The 15,427-nt window shown below is 41.2% G+C and overlaps 1 protein-coding gene and 1 long non-coding RNA gene across 2 annotated transcripts in view; one reads left to right on the top strand and one right to left on the bottom strand.

The window, feature by feature from the left end:
* Nucleotides 1-1,175: 1,175 nt before the first annotated feature.
* LOC132345765 (uncharacterized) overlaps nucleotides 1,176-15,427 on the top strand; it is a 95,952-nt gene continuing 81,700 nt past the window's right edge. Inside the window, exons 1-2 of the long non-coding RNA XR_009495288.1 lie at nucleotides 1,176-1,272; nucleotides 1,919-1,980. This is a non-coding gene — a long non-coding RNA (uncharacterized lncRNA). The remainder of the gene's footprint in view (nucleotides 1,273-1,918; nucleotides 1,981-15,427) is intronic.
* MARCOL (MARCO like) lies at nucleotides 7,307-11,969 on the bottom strand. The gene is made up of 3 exons (XM_059888855.1): nucleotides 10,374-11,969; nucleotides 8,255-8,376; nucleotides 7,307-7,352 (listed from the first exon to the last, which is right to left on the bottom strand). Exons 1-3 carry the CDS (start codon nucleotides 11,967-11,969, stop codon nucleotides 7,307-7,309), a joined length of 1,764 nt encoding a protein of 587 aa, XP_059744838.1.

Here is a 15,427-nt window from a genome sequence, read left to right as displayed (position 1 = left end):
GTTGAGACAGCCACGTGCAAATATCATAGGTCAGTGAATATGTGTTTTAAAAATTCTGCTGCTGCTGCTGCTGCTGCTAAGTCGCTTCAGTCGTGTCTGACTCTGTGCGACCCCAGAGACGGCAGCCCACCAGGCTCCCCCGTCCCTGGGATTCTCCAGGCAAGAATACTGGAGTGGGTTGCCATTTCCTTCTCCAATGCATGAAGGTGAAAAGTGAAAGTGAAGTCGCTCAGTCGTGTCCGACTCTTAGCAACCCCATGGACTGCAGCCCACCAGGCTCCTCCATCCATGGGATTTTCCAGGCAAGAATTCTGGACACAGATAAAAATATATGAGTGAAAAAACATTTTTTTTTAGTGTATGAGTATTCTTTATGGATACAAGTTGTAATTGAATTGTCTGCTATTGTTGATGAGATCATTATCAATAGAGTGTAGTGTATGTACATTATATATATATATATATATATATAATTACATGCTAAGACAGAGATCTGTGGAAATTCAGAATCACTGGCTGATAGAGGACATTAAGGCTGGAAAAATAAAGGTTAAAAACAGTTTAAGTATAAGGAAAAAAATTATATGTATATATACATACACTAATACAGGAGAGATAATAATCCCAAATAAAAATAAATTTCTCTATTAAAAAAAGGAAATAGCTTTGGACTGAAAAAGTTAAGAAAACGTATATTTTGTTTACCTTCTGGGGGCCAGGAAAGGGGTGATTTAAAAAAGAAAACCCAGAACTCCCCGGTGGTCCATTGGTTAGGGCTTGGTGTTTTTCCTGCGGGAATCAATCCCTGGCCAGGGAACTAAGATCCCACAAGCTGCACACGGTGACCAAGAAACAACAAAACAACCTCACTCTTGCGTTGAAATCATGTTTCTCATACTTACTTTATATTTAAAGGACCACAAAAGCACAACGGTCTAAAAAATCACTTATGAAAATGCTCCTCGATCGCTCATTTTGTTTGTATTTTTATGTATCTTATAGGCTTCCTGACCTTGGAGAATTGGCCTTGTGCAGGAGAAGTCCTAGGTATCCCAGCAGCACACACCGCTCTCCTCACCCAGGCTGTGTGCTCTAGGGCTTCCCTCTGAGGGCGGGGTGGGCCTTCTGTTACAGCAAGCTGACTGTGTGGGCGGGGCTGTAGGCGGGGCTGGCCCCAGGCCCAGCCTTGTGCAGGAGCCGGGTCACAAGAGGGCTCTGGGACTAGTGCAGTCTTAGGGTCCTGAAGACTCCGGGACTGTTGCTCGCCTACTGGTGGGTGAAGCCAGGTCCTGGGGTTAATGCTGGATGATTGGCAGGCAGAGCTGAGCCCTAGAGTCTGGTTGCAGGACCCAGGGGTCCCAGAGCCAGTGTCAGTGCCTGGTAGTAGAGGGCTGGTTCCTGACATAGTTGGACTTGGGGTCTGGGGTATCCTGAAGCTTGTGTTGAACTGCAGTTGGGCAGGACCAGGGCCCAGCTGGTTCCAGAGCAGGGTCTGACTTTCTATGGGCAGGCCGGTCTGCAGGTTATAGGATTGTGGTGGTATCTGCCCCCTGGAGGGTGAGGCTGCTCCAGAGGCATGGGCCGGCTTCCTGGAGGGCAGGGCCAGGGCCCAGGGGATTCTGGGACTGCTCCTGCGCACTGGTAAATAGAGCTGAGTCCTGGCTCTCAGGTGGGCAGGGTGCTGTGTCCAGAGGGCTCTGTGGGCTCAGAGATTCTTTCTTCAGTGGGTCTGCTGAAGGGTGGGACTGTATTCACATCCAGTTAGTTGCTTGGCCTGAGACATCTCAGCACTGGTGCCTGCGGGCTGTTGGGTGGGGCCAGGTCTTGGCAGTAATAAAAGTGAAGGGAGGATTCTGCAATGGCTCCTACCAGCGCTGGAGCTCCCAAGAATGGCTGCTGCCACTGTCTCCATCCCCAGGCTGAGCTGCAGCTCCCTACTCTCTCCGTCCGCCTCTCCAGGAGACTCTCCAAGACCAGCAGGTAGGTTCAGGCCAGGCTCCTGGTCAAGTCACTACTTTCGCCCTGAGCCAGAGCCTGTGTAATCTTGTGTACTCCCTTTTCCAGTGAAGTCTATGAACCCCAGTCCTGTTTATATACCTAACAGAGTAGTATTCAGCCATTAAAAGAATATAATGTTGCCATTTGCAAGAACATGGGTGGACTTGGATGGTATTATGCTAAATGAAATGTCAGACAGAGAAAGTCAAATATTGTATGATAGCACTTGTATGTGGAATCTGAAAACTACAACAAACTAGTGAATATAGCAAGAAAAAAATCAGACTCACAGATATAGAGAACAAACTGATGGTTACCAGTGGGGAGAAAGAAGGGGGGCAAGATAGAGGTAGAAGATTAAGAGGTATTAATATAACCTATTATGTATAAAATAATCTACCTCCTATTAAAATATATGAAAATTTTTCTTTTTTTAACATTTTATTTATTATTTATTTACTTATTTTTATTTTATCTTATTTCTTAACTTTACAATATTGTATTGGTTTTGCCATATAGCAACATGAATCTGCCACAGGTGTACACGTGTTAAGGATATACTGTAAAACACAGATAGTACAGTCATTATTTTATAATAAATGAAGTATAAACTTTAAAAATTGTGAAACACCATATTCACACTTGTAACATATATATATTATACATCAACCATACTTCAGTTAAGAAAAAAAAGTGTTCCATAAAGCAAAAAATTAAGACACTTATGGGACAGCTGGTTCTATTTCACAGATAAGTAAATTAGGACTCAAGGGTAGTGAATTACCTGGTCAGCATTGTAAAGTCAGCTCAAAGTTTTTGTACATTTTCTCAAATAATTTATAATCGCAATCTATCCATGAGAAAATTACCACACAAATCTCAAATGAGAAATTCTACAAAATAGCTGACCCGTGCTATATAAGACTATCAAGGCCTTCAAAATAAGGAAAGTCTAGAACCTTGGTAGTAAAAACAGTTGATAGATATGATGATCACCTGAGGAGTTTAATAAACAGCACCTGGTCTCCTCCTCAGATCGTGATTCAGGTGCTCTGCCTTAGATCTTGGGCATTGATCTTTAAACATATCCAAGCTAAATATGTGGCTACAGTTGGGGGTAACAGAATGAGAGGTAGAAATATCTCTGGAACCCCATTTCAGCCAGTTTTTACTACTGTGAACCAGAGGTTTTATATTTAATAGAAGCATAAACTTTTCTGCAGCTTGCTTTATTTACCTAAGATAAGCTGGGCTTTTTCAATCCAAAAAGAAAATTATTCTTTGGAAATATTAAGGAGATGCCTTTAGTGCTATGTGTTAATTAGTTTAAGCATCCATATTAATGGAAATCTCATTTCACTCATGCTCAGAAAGATTTAATTTTTCCATTGCCTGTTGGAAGAAATCTTTATTCCAGCTTTTGCTTCATCCAGCCCAGTGTTTCTCATGATGTACTCTGCATATAAGTTAAATAAGCAGGGTGACAATATACAGTCTTGACGTACTCCTTTCTCAATTTGGGAAATTAAGATTGCTGGAAGAAATATCAATAACCTCATGTATGCAGGATGACACCACCCTTTTGGCAGAAAATGAAGAACTACAGAGCCTCTTGATGAAAGTGAAAGAGGAGAGTGAAAAAGTTGGCTTAAAGCTCAACATTCAGAAAACTAACATCATGGCATCTGGTCCCATCGCTTCATGGCAAACAGATGGGGAAACAGTGGCAGATTTCATTTTCTTGGGCTCCAAAATCACTGCAGATGGTGACTGCAGCCATGAAATAAAAAGATGCTTGCTCCTTGGAAAAAAAGTTATGACCAACCTAGATAGCATGTTAAAAAGTAGAGACATTACTTTGCCAACAAAGATCCATCTAGTCAAGGCTATGGTTTTTCCAGTAGCCATGTGTGGGTGTGAGAGTTGGACTATAAAGAAAGCTGAGTGCCAAAGAATTGATGCTTTTGAACTGTGGTGTTGGAGAAGACTCTTGAGAGTCCCTTGGACTGCAAGGACATCCAACCAGTCCATCCTAAAGGAGATCAGTCCTGGGTGTTCATTGGAAGGACTGATGCTAAAGCTGAAACTCCAATACTTTGGCCACCTCATGTGAAGAACTGACTCATTTGAAAAGACCCTGATGCTGGGAAGGATTGAAGGCAGGAGGAGAAGGGGATGACAGAGGATGAGATGGTTGGATGGCATCATCGACTCAATGGACATGAGTTTAAGTAAACTCTGGGAGTTAGTGATGGACAGGGAGTCCTGGCATGATGCAGTCCATGGAGTCACAAAGATTCGGACATGACTGAGCGACTGAACTGACTGATGGTAGGAGAATAGATTTCAAGAAGTTCTTATCTCCAGTGTTGCAGAAGGACTAAGAAAATTCACAGGTCCTGATTTGTAAGGAATTAGTGGATTCCAATAGTGGGAAGATCTCTGTGGCTAGGACAGAAAAAGTTAGAGGAGTCCAGGCAGACAGTGACTTTGAACAGACAGGAAGGAGCCAGGGACTTGCTAGTCTCATGAGCTGATAAGGATTAAGGGTATTGATGATAAGGAAAAGAATGTGCAGTATTTTTAGAAAAGGATTTCTAAACTCTTTTGAATGATCAAAAGTGGCTGTAGTCAAACTAGCTATCAGGACGATGATTATCCTGTGGATCAGGGGTAGAATATGAAGGTTGTCCTAAATATTAGGGACCCAAGCGTTGTAAGCTAGGATAGCAGTAGTATATCTTAAAATGCATATTTCAAACAGGTCACTCTTGCTGCTCTATGAGGAATGAATTAAAAAGACGGAAAGTAAAAGACACAAACCATTTAAGGAGATCTTGCAGTGTTTCAGGAGGAGACAATGAATAGTAGCTTGCACTAAGATGTAGGCAATTAAGGAGAGAAGTGAACAGCACCTGTTTCACTGGTCTTCTCCTGCATTGATTGTTCAATGATTCATTCATTAAAACAAATTTCCTAAGTCCCTCTGTGTACAAAAAATGTCTAAAAATTTCTCCCTCAAGATGCTCACTGTATATTTAAAAGATTGCATTAATGTCTTTTCATGTGATTATTAAATGCCTCTTTAATATTACAGACTAATTGTTGTGAGCATACTCAGTTGTAGCTTCTGCCACAGAGCATTTTCCTGAGATAATTCTGATAGTAAAAATACAGAAATAATTTATTTGTGCGTGTGTGCAAAACAAATCTGGGTAGCTATAGAACTTCATTATATCTTTTATCCTTAAGTATTTACGAAAAAGTTACAAGTTCTCTCTATGCAGTGGCATCATTGTGTCTGAAGTCTGAGGTCTGTGTTCAGTATGAATTGTTTGTGAGGCAGAGGCAAATAAACCTAAACTAACTTATTTAACCTTAATGGTAATTAAGTCCTGAGGTATTTTCCAGCATTAAATTCTATTCTGTATATAAGTGTATATTAATTTCAAAATTATTTATTTAGTTCCACAATATGAGGCATTTTGTGCTGGGCTCAATCATCCCCTCTGTTTAATCTTTCATTAAACAGAATCACAAGGAAACGTCCTGGAGTACTAGGAAAACTCCAAGATAAGAGTTTGCTTAGATTCTATCCATTTGAATTTGGGATTGAGTTTCTAGTTGAATCATGTATGAGGGGATTCCACAGTTGATCTCTGAAGTTTGTTCATTGCCAATTAGATACGCAGAATTGAGTGCCCTTGGTATGCCTCTTAATGACTCACATATCCCTCAGTGATAGCTTTCTGCATCTTTTTTTCTTTCCCCTCACTTTTCCAGACCATGACACATTATGTTTCTCTCTCCTTAGATTTAAGTCCTTAGACACTTATCCTGTCTGATACCACAGCTTCCCTCTACATTTTCATCTGGACCATGTGCCTTATTCCATTGTCTGTATCCTGCTATGTTTGTTGGGTTCTACCCATGTATTCCAGATATAGATTGCCATCTGAAGTCCTTACTGTTGAATAGGGCTCCTGTGGATATAAAAGAACCTGTAGTTATCACTGACCTACAGATCTTGTGCAAGCTCTCTGACTTCATTTTCATTAAACTATTCTTTTCACCAGCTCTGATCCCAACATCTTGTTGGGTCTTATTCCCTTTCTTGGGCCCCATCTTGCTAACCAATATGATTAACATCCTGGTGAAATTCCTTCTAAGCATTCTGTTTGGGGATGATGCCAGACGTCAAACACAACTTCAGATAAATACAATAAATTTCTATGTTTCAGGTCTGTAGATCAGTGGTTTTAAACTCTAGTTGTGCTCACATATCCCTTTAAGAATCTAATGCGGGAATTCCCTGGCAGTCCAGTGGTTAGGACTAAGTGCTTCCACTGCCCCAGGTCCAGGTTTGATCCCTGGTCGTTCGGGAACTAAGATCCCAGAAGCCACCAGGAGTGGCAAAAAAAAAAAAAAAAAAAAATTAACAAAAGGTTTGGATACTTTCTTACAAAAAAAGTTTCCAGAGAATTTATTTTGCATATAATTTCCATAGACCCTCTGAAGCCAATCATTGCATCCTTAAGAAATCTTGAGTCAGTTTTACATCAAGTATCCAGAGACCACCTTTATTAGAAACACCTGGAATGTGGTTTCAGCCTTCACTTTCTTGAGCTCTAGCAGAGACCTCGGAGAAGGCAATGGCACCCCACTCCAGTACTCTTGCCTGGAAAATCCCATGGACGGAAGGGCCTGATTGGCTGCAGTCCATGGGGTCACTAGGAGTCGGACACGACTGAGCAACTTCACTTTATTTTTTCACTTTCATGCATTGGAGAAGGAAATGGCAACCCACTCCAGTGTTCTTGCCTGGAGAATCCCAGGGATGGGGGAGCCTGGTGGGCTGCCGTCTATGGGGTCGCACAGAGTCGGACACGACTGAAGCAACTTAACAGCAGCAGCAGCAGCAGCAGCAGCAGCAGAGACCTACAGCACCAGTATTTCTCAACTGGGAAATCTTTATTTTTTACATGCAATCCTGAGATTTTTATACTAATTAGGATTTGCAAATTGCTGCTGAAGTTGCTGGTCCTAAAGTCTTAGCCATTTTGGCACTTTGGGAACAGGTGGATCATAGATGCAAGGTTTGGGAAAGTCTAGAAAATAAACAATCCCTGAAATTGGAAGCATCTGTGGAACCGACTTTATTTGCAGTGGAAAGATCTAGAGAATAATGTAAGATCCATTGTATATATAAGACTCCTGCTGGCCTCAGTAGAACTCCCAGGGAAATCCATTTTTTAAAGAGAATTCAAAGTGGATTTTGAAGTCCCATGTAATTGGTTGTAACAAATGCTTAACATTTCCCCTCATGGTTCAGACTCAGTTTTCCATTACTCAACCTGAAAACAAGATAATGAGAGCAATCAAGGACCAAGTAATTGTGGCATCACCATACAGAGACAAATGGGAAAGGCAGGCCTAGGCTGTGGCTAGCCTGTTTCACATGGAACATTCTGAGAATTTGTACACTCTGTGGCAGTCTTTTCCTGTCCCTGGGCCAGGTGCCTTATCTATAAAATGAGAAGGTGTCCAGGCTGCCTTCCAATTTATATTTTATAGCTGTAGAGGACACTTACCTTTAATATTTACATTAATATTAACCTTAATAAATTCTGAAACTGTCCAAAACAGAGGAAGTATAATTTTTACTTTATTCCTTTCATTCAGAGATATATTTATTAATTTTGAAAGCTGAACTATCTTTTAGCCACACATTCTAATTTTAAATGGCCTTGTCATCTTATTTCTTATACATTGTAACTCTTAAAATTTGGCTTGGCTTACCAAATGCAACATTTAATATTATTTAAATTTAAAGTATATTTTAGTAGTCATCACTTAGTCTATGAGATTCATTATCCTCTTTGCCCCCTAATATATTTTTTCTGCTGCCTTTCCTTGCAAAAATGAAGGCTCCATGGAAGCAAGAGATTCTGTATTTTGCTCACCATCTTAGTGCTTCGAACAATGCCTGGTACATAGCAGATGTTTAATGAATATTTGGTAAATGAATGACTCAGTAATAAGCTTGAACCTATTTACAAAGCTGAATGTATCACATTCTCTCAGGAAACGACTGACTTTACTGTTCAAGGGTAAGTGTCCTTTTTATGTTTCCTTTGGACAGACATCCAAAATGCTATTGAGAGATAACTATGGGAGATGTAATGAAAAATATCTGTTTAGTCCCTTTGGATCAGAATAGTACTTCCTACTACAAACAAACCTAAAGTCCTCTTACCTTTTTGCTTCATTAAATGCACAGTGGTTGCCATACGTTTTCCCATCAGAACCACAGACTGGTTCATAGTTAGGCTGACATTTTGTTTTTCTGGTTGGGTTCTTGTTGCTAGTATGGCCAGTCTTCAGTAATGTGAAAGACCATTAGGTAAAAATACACTCTAATTATGTTATTGTAATAAAACATGTATTTATTACTCATGAACTACTGATTAAGCATTGTACTCAATCAATTATTTTGTTGACCCTTTACATTTTAATGTAATCTGTGCAACAGTATGAAAGAAGAGTTTATTTTTTTCTGGGAGGACAGTGCATTTAAGTGACAAGCACAAAATCGTATCTGGACCAACTACCCAATCTGGGATTGAAAACTCTGAGTTATCCAATTCCAAAACCTCTGCTCTTACTGTGTATCTCAGACTGCCTCACTTGAATGCTTTGCACACAAACTGGCAAATACGAAACACATATGGTCATTACTTATTGAATCTTTCTTTTTTCTTGTTTCAAAAAAGAAAATGAGTCAGGAGGTAGGATTATGAGGGTTCAGTTAACTATAGTAGTACCTGAAGCATAGCTCAGAATCCAGTTACAGGATGGTGGAAGGCTATGAACATAAAGATGACGACTAGTAGATGAGAGCAGAGGCACCAAATGGAATGGTGAGTGCCTCCAATAGGGAGCTTAGACTTCCTAGAGCCGAGGAAGATGACAGATAACTCTAAACCACTGGAAATGACAGAGGTTTGCTACTCATGTTATGTAACATCTGTTATTTTCATTCACACCTACTCTGTGAATTAGACAGGGTTATCTCCCCCATTTTTAGAAAAGAATATAAAATTGAGAAAGACTAAGTGATGATTCAGAAACCTGCAGGTGATGGCATTAAGGTCTGGACAGCAGGGATGTCCCTGGGAGATTAGTACTACATGCTAGAAGAGGCATAAGGACAAGACGCATTAGGCTGCTTTTACTTGAGAGGGTATTGATGAATGACACGTTATGAGGTAAAAAATGGTTTCCATTAAGATAACAAGGTGGAGGAAGTGTTCTAGAAGACAGTTTTGAATCTACTAAGTGGAGTGTCCAAAGTAATTGCTGAATGGAATTAGAAAGCTGGCTGTTGGGAAAGAGACTGACAAGGAAAGGCAGAGCATAGTAGGACTTAGAAGGAAATATGGGAGACATGGCTATGTACCTGTTTGCGATGATGCCTCTCTAATACAAGCCACTTATTTCCTCATCTGACAAATAGTTCAAGATAAATTATTATATGTCTATCCTGTTTTAGGATCTGGGAATACAAGTTTGAAGAGAAATGGCACTTTGTCTGGAAATTCTTGGCAGTCCAGTGGTTAGGACTCCGGGCTCCCACTGACGGGGGCATGGGTTTGATCCCTGGTTGGGTAACTAAAATCCTGCAAGCCACATGACCAAATAAATAAATGAAATTAAAATGGCACTTTGTTTAAGAAGTTAATGCTCTAATTGAATAACAACCAATTGTAAAGAACAATGTCCATTCTGTGATAGAAGATATCATTAGTATCAAGAATACATTTTTGGAAAATTACAGGATTCTGTACAATGTGGCTGGTGTGTGAGCAAGAGTGACGTGAAATATTCAGTCATGTTTCATCTTGGGCTTGGGGTCTAATCATGAGAAAATCTTACATGCCGTGCTCAGGCGTTTGGGTTTTATTGTCTAGGTAGTGTGGTGTGTCACTGAAGAATTTTTAGTAGGAAAGTGATAGATTAGACTTGTGACTCAGAAATACTGTTTAAGTGGTTTGTATATTATGGGTGAGATGAAAATAGACATGAAAGTTAATTCTGGTGGGGATAGGGACTCAGTTATTGAGGGTCTGAGCTAGTTCAATATAGGTGGAAAGGCTTGAGTGGAAACAGTAGAAGACAATGAGACAGAATGGAAGAGCATGCCACTCACTACTGATTGTAGGTGTATAGGACAGCAACCACCTCCAGTTCCTCTCATTTTGTTAAATCAGTGTTGTCACCAACTGTTTGTCATTAGTACAGTGTATTCTTTTAACTGGAAAATAGAATGACTGAAGTGAATTGACTGAGGAAAAAAAAGACAAATTAACACTAACCTGAATCTCTATTGTATTGTCATTCCAAGGGTTGACTCCAGTTTTTCCTTCTTCTTGATTATAAAAAGACTTTGATTTTCTCTGTTGTCTAGACAATCTTGGGTTTCCTTTTTGGCTAGATGATCCTGGACTCCCTTGCTGGCTAGATGATCCTGGACTCCCTTGCTGGCTAGATGACCCTGGCTTCCCTGGCTGGCTAGATGACCCTGGCTTCCCTTGCTGGCCAGATGACCCTGGCTTCCCTTGCTGGCCAGATGACCCTGGCTTCCCTGGCTGGATAGATGACCCTGGCTTCCCTGGCTTCCCTGGCTGGATAGATGACCCTGGCTTCCCTGGCTGGATAGATGACCCTGGCTTCCCTGGCTGGATAGATGACCCTGGCTCTCCTTGCTGGCTAGATGACCCTGGCTTCCCTGGCTGGCTATTTGACCCTGGCTCTCCTTGCTGGCTAGATGACCCTGGCTTCCCTGGCTGGATAGATGACCCTGGCTTCCCTGGCTGGATAGATGACCCTGGCTTCCCTGGCTGGATAGATGACCCTGGCTTCCCTGGCTGGATAGATGACCCTGGCTTCCCTGGCTGGATAGATGACCCTGGCTTCCCTGGCTGGATAGATGACCCTGGCTTCCCTGGCTTCCCTGGCTGAATAGATGACCCTGGCTTCCCTGGCTGGATAGATGACCCTGGCTTCCCTGGCTGGATAGATGACCCTGGCTCTCCTTGCTGGCTAGATGACCCTGGCTTCCCTGGCTGGCTATTTGACCCTGGCTCTCCTTGCTGGCTAGATGACCCTGGCTTCCCTGGCTGGATAGATGACCCTGGCTTCCCTGGCTGGATAGATGACCCTGGCTTCCCTGGCTGGATAGATGACCCTGGCTTCCCTGGCTGGATAGATGACCCTGGCTTCCCTGGCTGGATAGATGACCCTGGCTCTCCTTGCTGGCTAGATGACCCTGGCTTCCCTGGCTGGCTATTTGACCCTGGCTCTCCTTGCTGGCTAGATGACCCTGGCTTCCCTGGCTGGCTATTTGACCCTGGCTCTCCTTGCTGGCTAGATGACCCTGGCTTCCCTGGCTGGCTATTTGACCCTGGCTTCCCTGGCTGGCTAGATGACCCTGGCTTCCCTGGCTGGCTAGTTGACCCTGGCTTCCCTTGCTGGCTAGATGACCCTGGCTCTCCTTGCTGGCTAGTTGACCCTGGCTTCCCTTGGTGGTTAGATGACCCTGGCTTCCCTTGCTGGCTAAAAGATCCTGGTTTTCCTTGCTCATTAGAAGCTTCTGGATTCCCTTTTTGGTTAGATTGTCCTGAATTCGCTTGCAGACTCCCAGGCTGATTGAAGACTCCTGGCCTCTCTTTCTGTTTAAAATTTTCTGGTTTTCCTGGCTGATTAGAATACCTTGGTTGTCCTTGCAGAATGAGTGGCCCTGGTTTTCCTTGGGTGTTGCTTCCTGTTTCCCTTTTAAATTCTTTTTGTCCTCCTTGCTGATTAGCTTCATTTTCTCTCTCTAGAATAAGTGCAGGTTCTGGACTGTCTCCTAGTTTAAAAACACTTCCAGTCTTCAAAGGCTGGGTTGAAGATACTGGAATGATAACCATAAGCACAAAAACAAAGTTGTTTATATTTAAGAATATAAAATCAATAGTATTCATCCCAAGATATAGCATGCATTTAATGCCTCTTTGCTCTTTTAAAACCAAACCCCAAGCTGGAGTCTTTCCACTATGTCTAATAACCTGATTATTCGATTATTTTTTTCTTGACTGTATTACATGGTTTCCAAAAATAATGGTGTCAAGCCATCTTGCCCCTTTTCGAAATCAGAGTCTGAATTATTTGAACTGGGCCTTCAGATTATCCTGAGCTTCCCTGGTTGCTCAGATGGTGAACCTGCCTGCAATGCAGGAGACCCAGGTTCAATCCCTGGGTTGAAAATATCCCCGGAGAAAGGAATGGCAGTCTACACCAGTATTCTTGCCACGAGAATCCCATGGACAGAGGAGCCTGGTGGGCTACAGTCCATAGGATCACAAGGAGTTGGACATGACTGAGGGACTAACGCTTTTCAGATTACCCCAAAGTCCTGATTTAATGGATTAATAATTAATCAAATGCTTCCCTGGTGGCTAAGCTGGTAAAGAATCTACCTACAATGTGGAAGACCTGGGTTCTATCCCTGGGTTGTGAGGATCCCTGGAGAATAGAAAGGCTACCCATTCCAGTATTCTAGCCTGGAGAATTCCAAGAGGGGTCACAAAGAGTTGGACCCAACCGAGCGACTTTCACTTTCAATTAATCAGACAGCCTCTACTTAATGCGTGTTGTAAGGATGTGAGAGTTGGACTATAAAGAAAACTGAGTGCCGAAGAATTGATGCTTTTGAACTATATTGCTGGAGAAGACTCTTGAGAATCCCTTTGACTGCAAGGAGATCCAACCAGTCCATCCTAAAGGAGATCAGTCCTGAGTGTTCATTGGAAGGACTGATGCTGAAGCTGAAACTACAATACTCTGGCCACCTGATGCGGAGAGCTGACTCATTTGAAAAGACCCTGATGCTGGGAAAGATTGAGGGCAGGAGGAGAAGGGGACAACAGAGGATGAGGTGGTTGGATGGCATCACCAACTCAATGGACATGGGTTTTGGTGGACTCTGGGAGCTGGTGATGGACAGGGAGGCTGGTGTGCTGTGGTTCATGGAGTCACAAAGAGTTGGATACGACTGAGCAACTGAACTGAAAGCTTTCAGCACATCACGGAACACACATACTGAACCTCACTGTACAGAAGATGCCATCATCAACTTTCCAGACAAAAGCTATCAGGCAGGAGCCCTCTTTCCACATCCTTTTTCCCATCTCCCTACATGTTTTCTGTAGTCATCTTCTTTCCCCCTTGTTACCGTCTCAAAGGCAGTCATTTCCCTTCTTCAGGGAACTTCCAAACCTTTGGAAAGTACAGTAGGATTTCACTTGCATTTGCAACTGGTCCTGCTTTGTATTTCCATGAGTATACACCATAAGCATGTCTTTAAGTGTGTCTTTAGATTTAACTAAAAATCAAATGCCTAATAAATTGTTTTTTATTGAGTATGCTGTGGTATTCTACATTGATAGTGGTTAAGGTCCTAACTCAGGCATAGGAGTTTAGCAGTTAGTAACATGGTTTATTCAACTGTGGTGTAACCTGAGGTGAGGTCTGTGGGTATAATCTAGCTGTTCATTCAATGTACCAAAAAATATATTGAGAGTCCATTACTATGCCAGAACTATAGTAAATTTCTAGAGATAAGAACTCTGAACAATGCATGTATGATTCTGCCCTCAAGAGGCTGACAGGGGTCTGCATAATAGTGGGTACAACTAAGCAAATAGGAATTTATAGTAGAATGATCAATACTATAATGTAAGAAGTAATTAGCCAGAGGAAAGATATCTTTCCCAGAGGAAATATAGCAAGGAGTAGAGTATCATATCTCCTTCCTGGAGGAGGTGACATATAAGAAGTATAGGCCATAGCATGAAAAATGGATAAGAAAAGAAATATTTTTGACAGAGAGATGGGTTTACGCATGAATTCTAAGAAATGTTGTTCATTAACAGGCACTAACTTCAAGTAGAAATCGAGAATAGAGATGTGGATGAAATGGAAAAAATTAATTGGTCAATCTGGGGGTTTTTTTTGTTAATTATGTTTAGTTTTTTAGTAGGTCACACAAGCAAATTGCATCAAATTCTAAAAATTCAAAAGTGCAAACAGTTTAGAGTAACTTTTCCTTCCTTTCTTGTTCCAGTCCCCTCATATCCTTACCTAGGACACAGTTACATTTCCCAGGGTTTTCTGTATCATTCCAGAGATACCGTGTATGTTTACATCGTAGTTGAATATATTTTCCCACACAGTTGGTAGCATACCACATATGCTGTTCTACTCGTTTTCTCCCTGACAGCACAGTGAGGCAATCTCGGTATCAGTGCTTACAAAGCGACTTCTTTATTTCTCCTTAGTGACTGCACTTTCTCATTTGTCACATTTACCGTAATTTATTTAACCAGTCTCTTAGCAATGAGTAGTTGGTTTATTTTCCTCTCTTAATATTACAAACACTGATTTGATGAAAACCCTAATAAATGTATCATTTCTTACATGGATAATATAAATTTGTAGAATAGAAACTAGGAGTGGAATTTTTAAAGAAGATAACTAAGATATAAGAATGTGTTTTATCCACTTACTTTTTAAGCTGAAATTTTGTAAAATAAGTATTTTTAGTTTTGGTTTTGTAGTTTTCTCTTCTGATTTACCCAAATTCTAAATACGTGATTGGCACAGCTTTTGTATTGTACTAGGCATTCCTGAGTCCTCTCTCTTCTTCACCCTCCATATCTAATACTAATATATGTTCTTTCATTAACAAATGATTATTGAATACATACTAAATGTCATTCAGCAAGATGCTGAAGTACACAGGCAATATGGTACCTGTCATAGTGAAACATATCTGTTCTAGTGACCAGTTGCAGCTGTATGTTTTTTTTTTTTCCCTTCTGAAATGTATACTCTTTTCTCCTCCCTTCTCCCATTCCATCACTTCACTCTCTATTATTTCTTGACTCTACTACTTCGGCAGATCCCTAAATGTTACTTCTGTACAACTATTCTCACATGTAATTCATTTTAAGTATCACTGTAGACTGATACTCCATAACAGAATGGGTCTGATCACCCCTGTACTCAACAGTCTGAAATAACTGCAGTGTTTTCATTGAGAAGAGAATCATTATTTCTTGTGTTCCTGTTCTAAGCAGTTGAAGGTCATAGGCACTTTACTTCAATTATTTCATTTTACTAGATGTAGGGAAAAAATGGTCAAGTAGGAGGTCATAATTTGGAGATATTAGTACAGTGGAATTGGTTTCATTTATCATACTTTTATTACCTCAAGAAATGTATTATCTGTATCATTTATTATCTTGACAAATTTATTTCTAGCTAGGAATTTATATCTCTGAAAACAGACAACCTGACTGTGTTGAGGTAAGGAATAGAGAGAAGC

The sequence above is a fragment of the Bos taurus genome, chromosome 7, assembly GCF_002263795.3.
Source record: "Bos taurus isolate L1 Dominette 01449 registration number 42190680 breed Hereford chromosome 7, ARS-UCD2.0, whole genome shotgun sequence".
Classification (NCBI taxonomy): Eukaryota; Metazoa; Chordata; class Mammalia; order Artiodactyla; family Bovidae; genus Bos; species Bos taurus.
This window is presented reverse-complemented; position numbering and strand designations above follow the sequence as displayed.

Coding starts and splice junctions, on each gene's coding strand:
- MARCOL (XM_059888855.1), bottom strand. CDS start 11,969: ATGGTTATCATTCCAGTATCTTCAACCCAGCCTTTGAAGACTGGAAGT. Junction 8,377..10,373: donor ACAATACAATAGAGATTCAG/GTTAGTGTTAAT, acceptor ACATTACTGAAG/ACTGGCCATACTAGCAACAA. Junction 7,353..8,254: donor GCATTTAATGAAGCAAAAAG/GTAAGAGGACTT, acceptor TCTTGTTTTCAG/GTTGAGTAATGGAAAACTGA.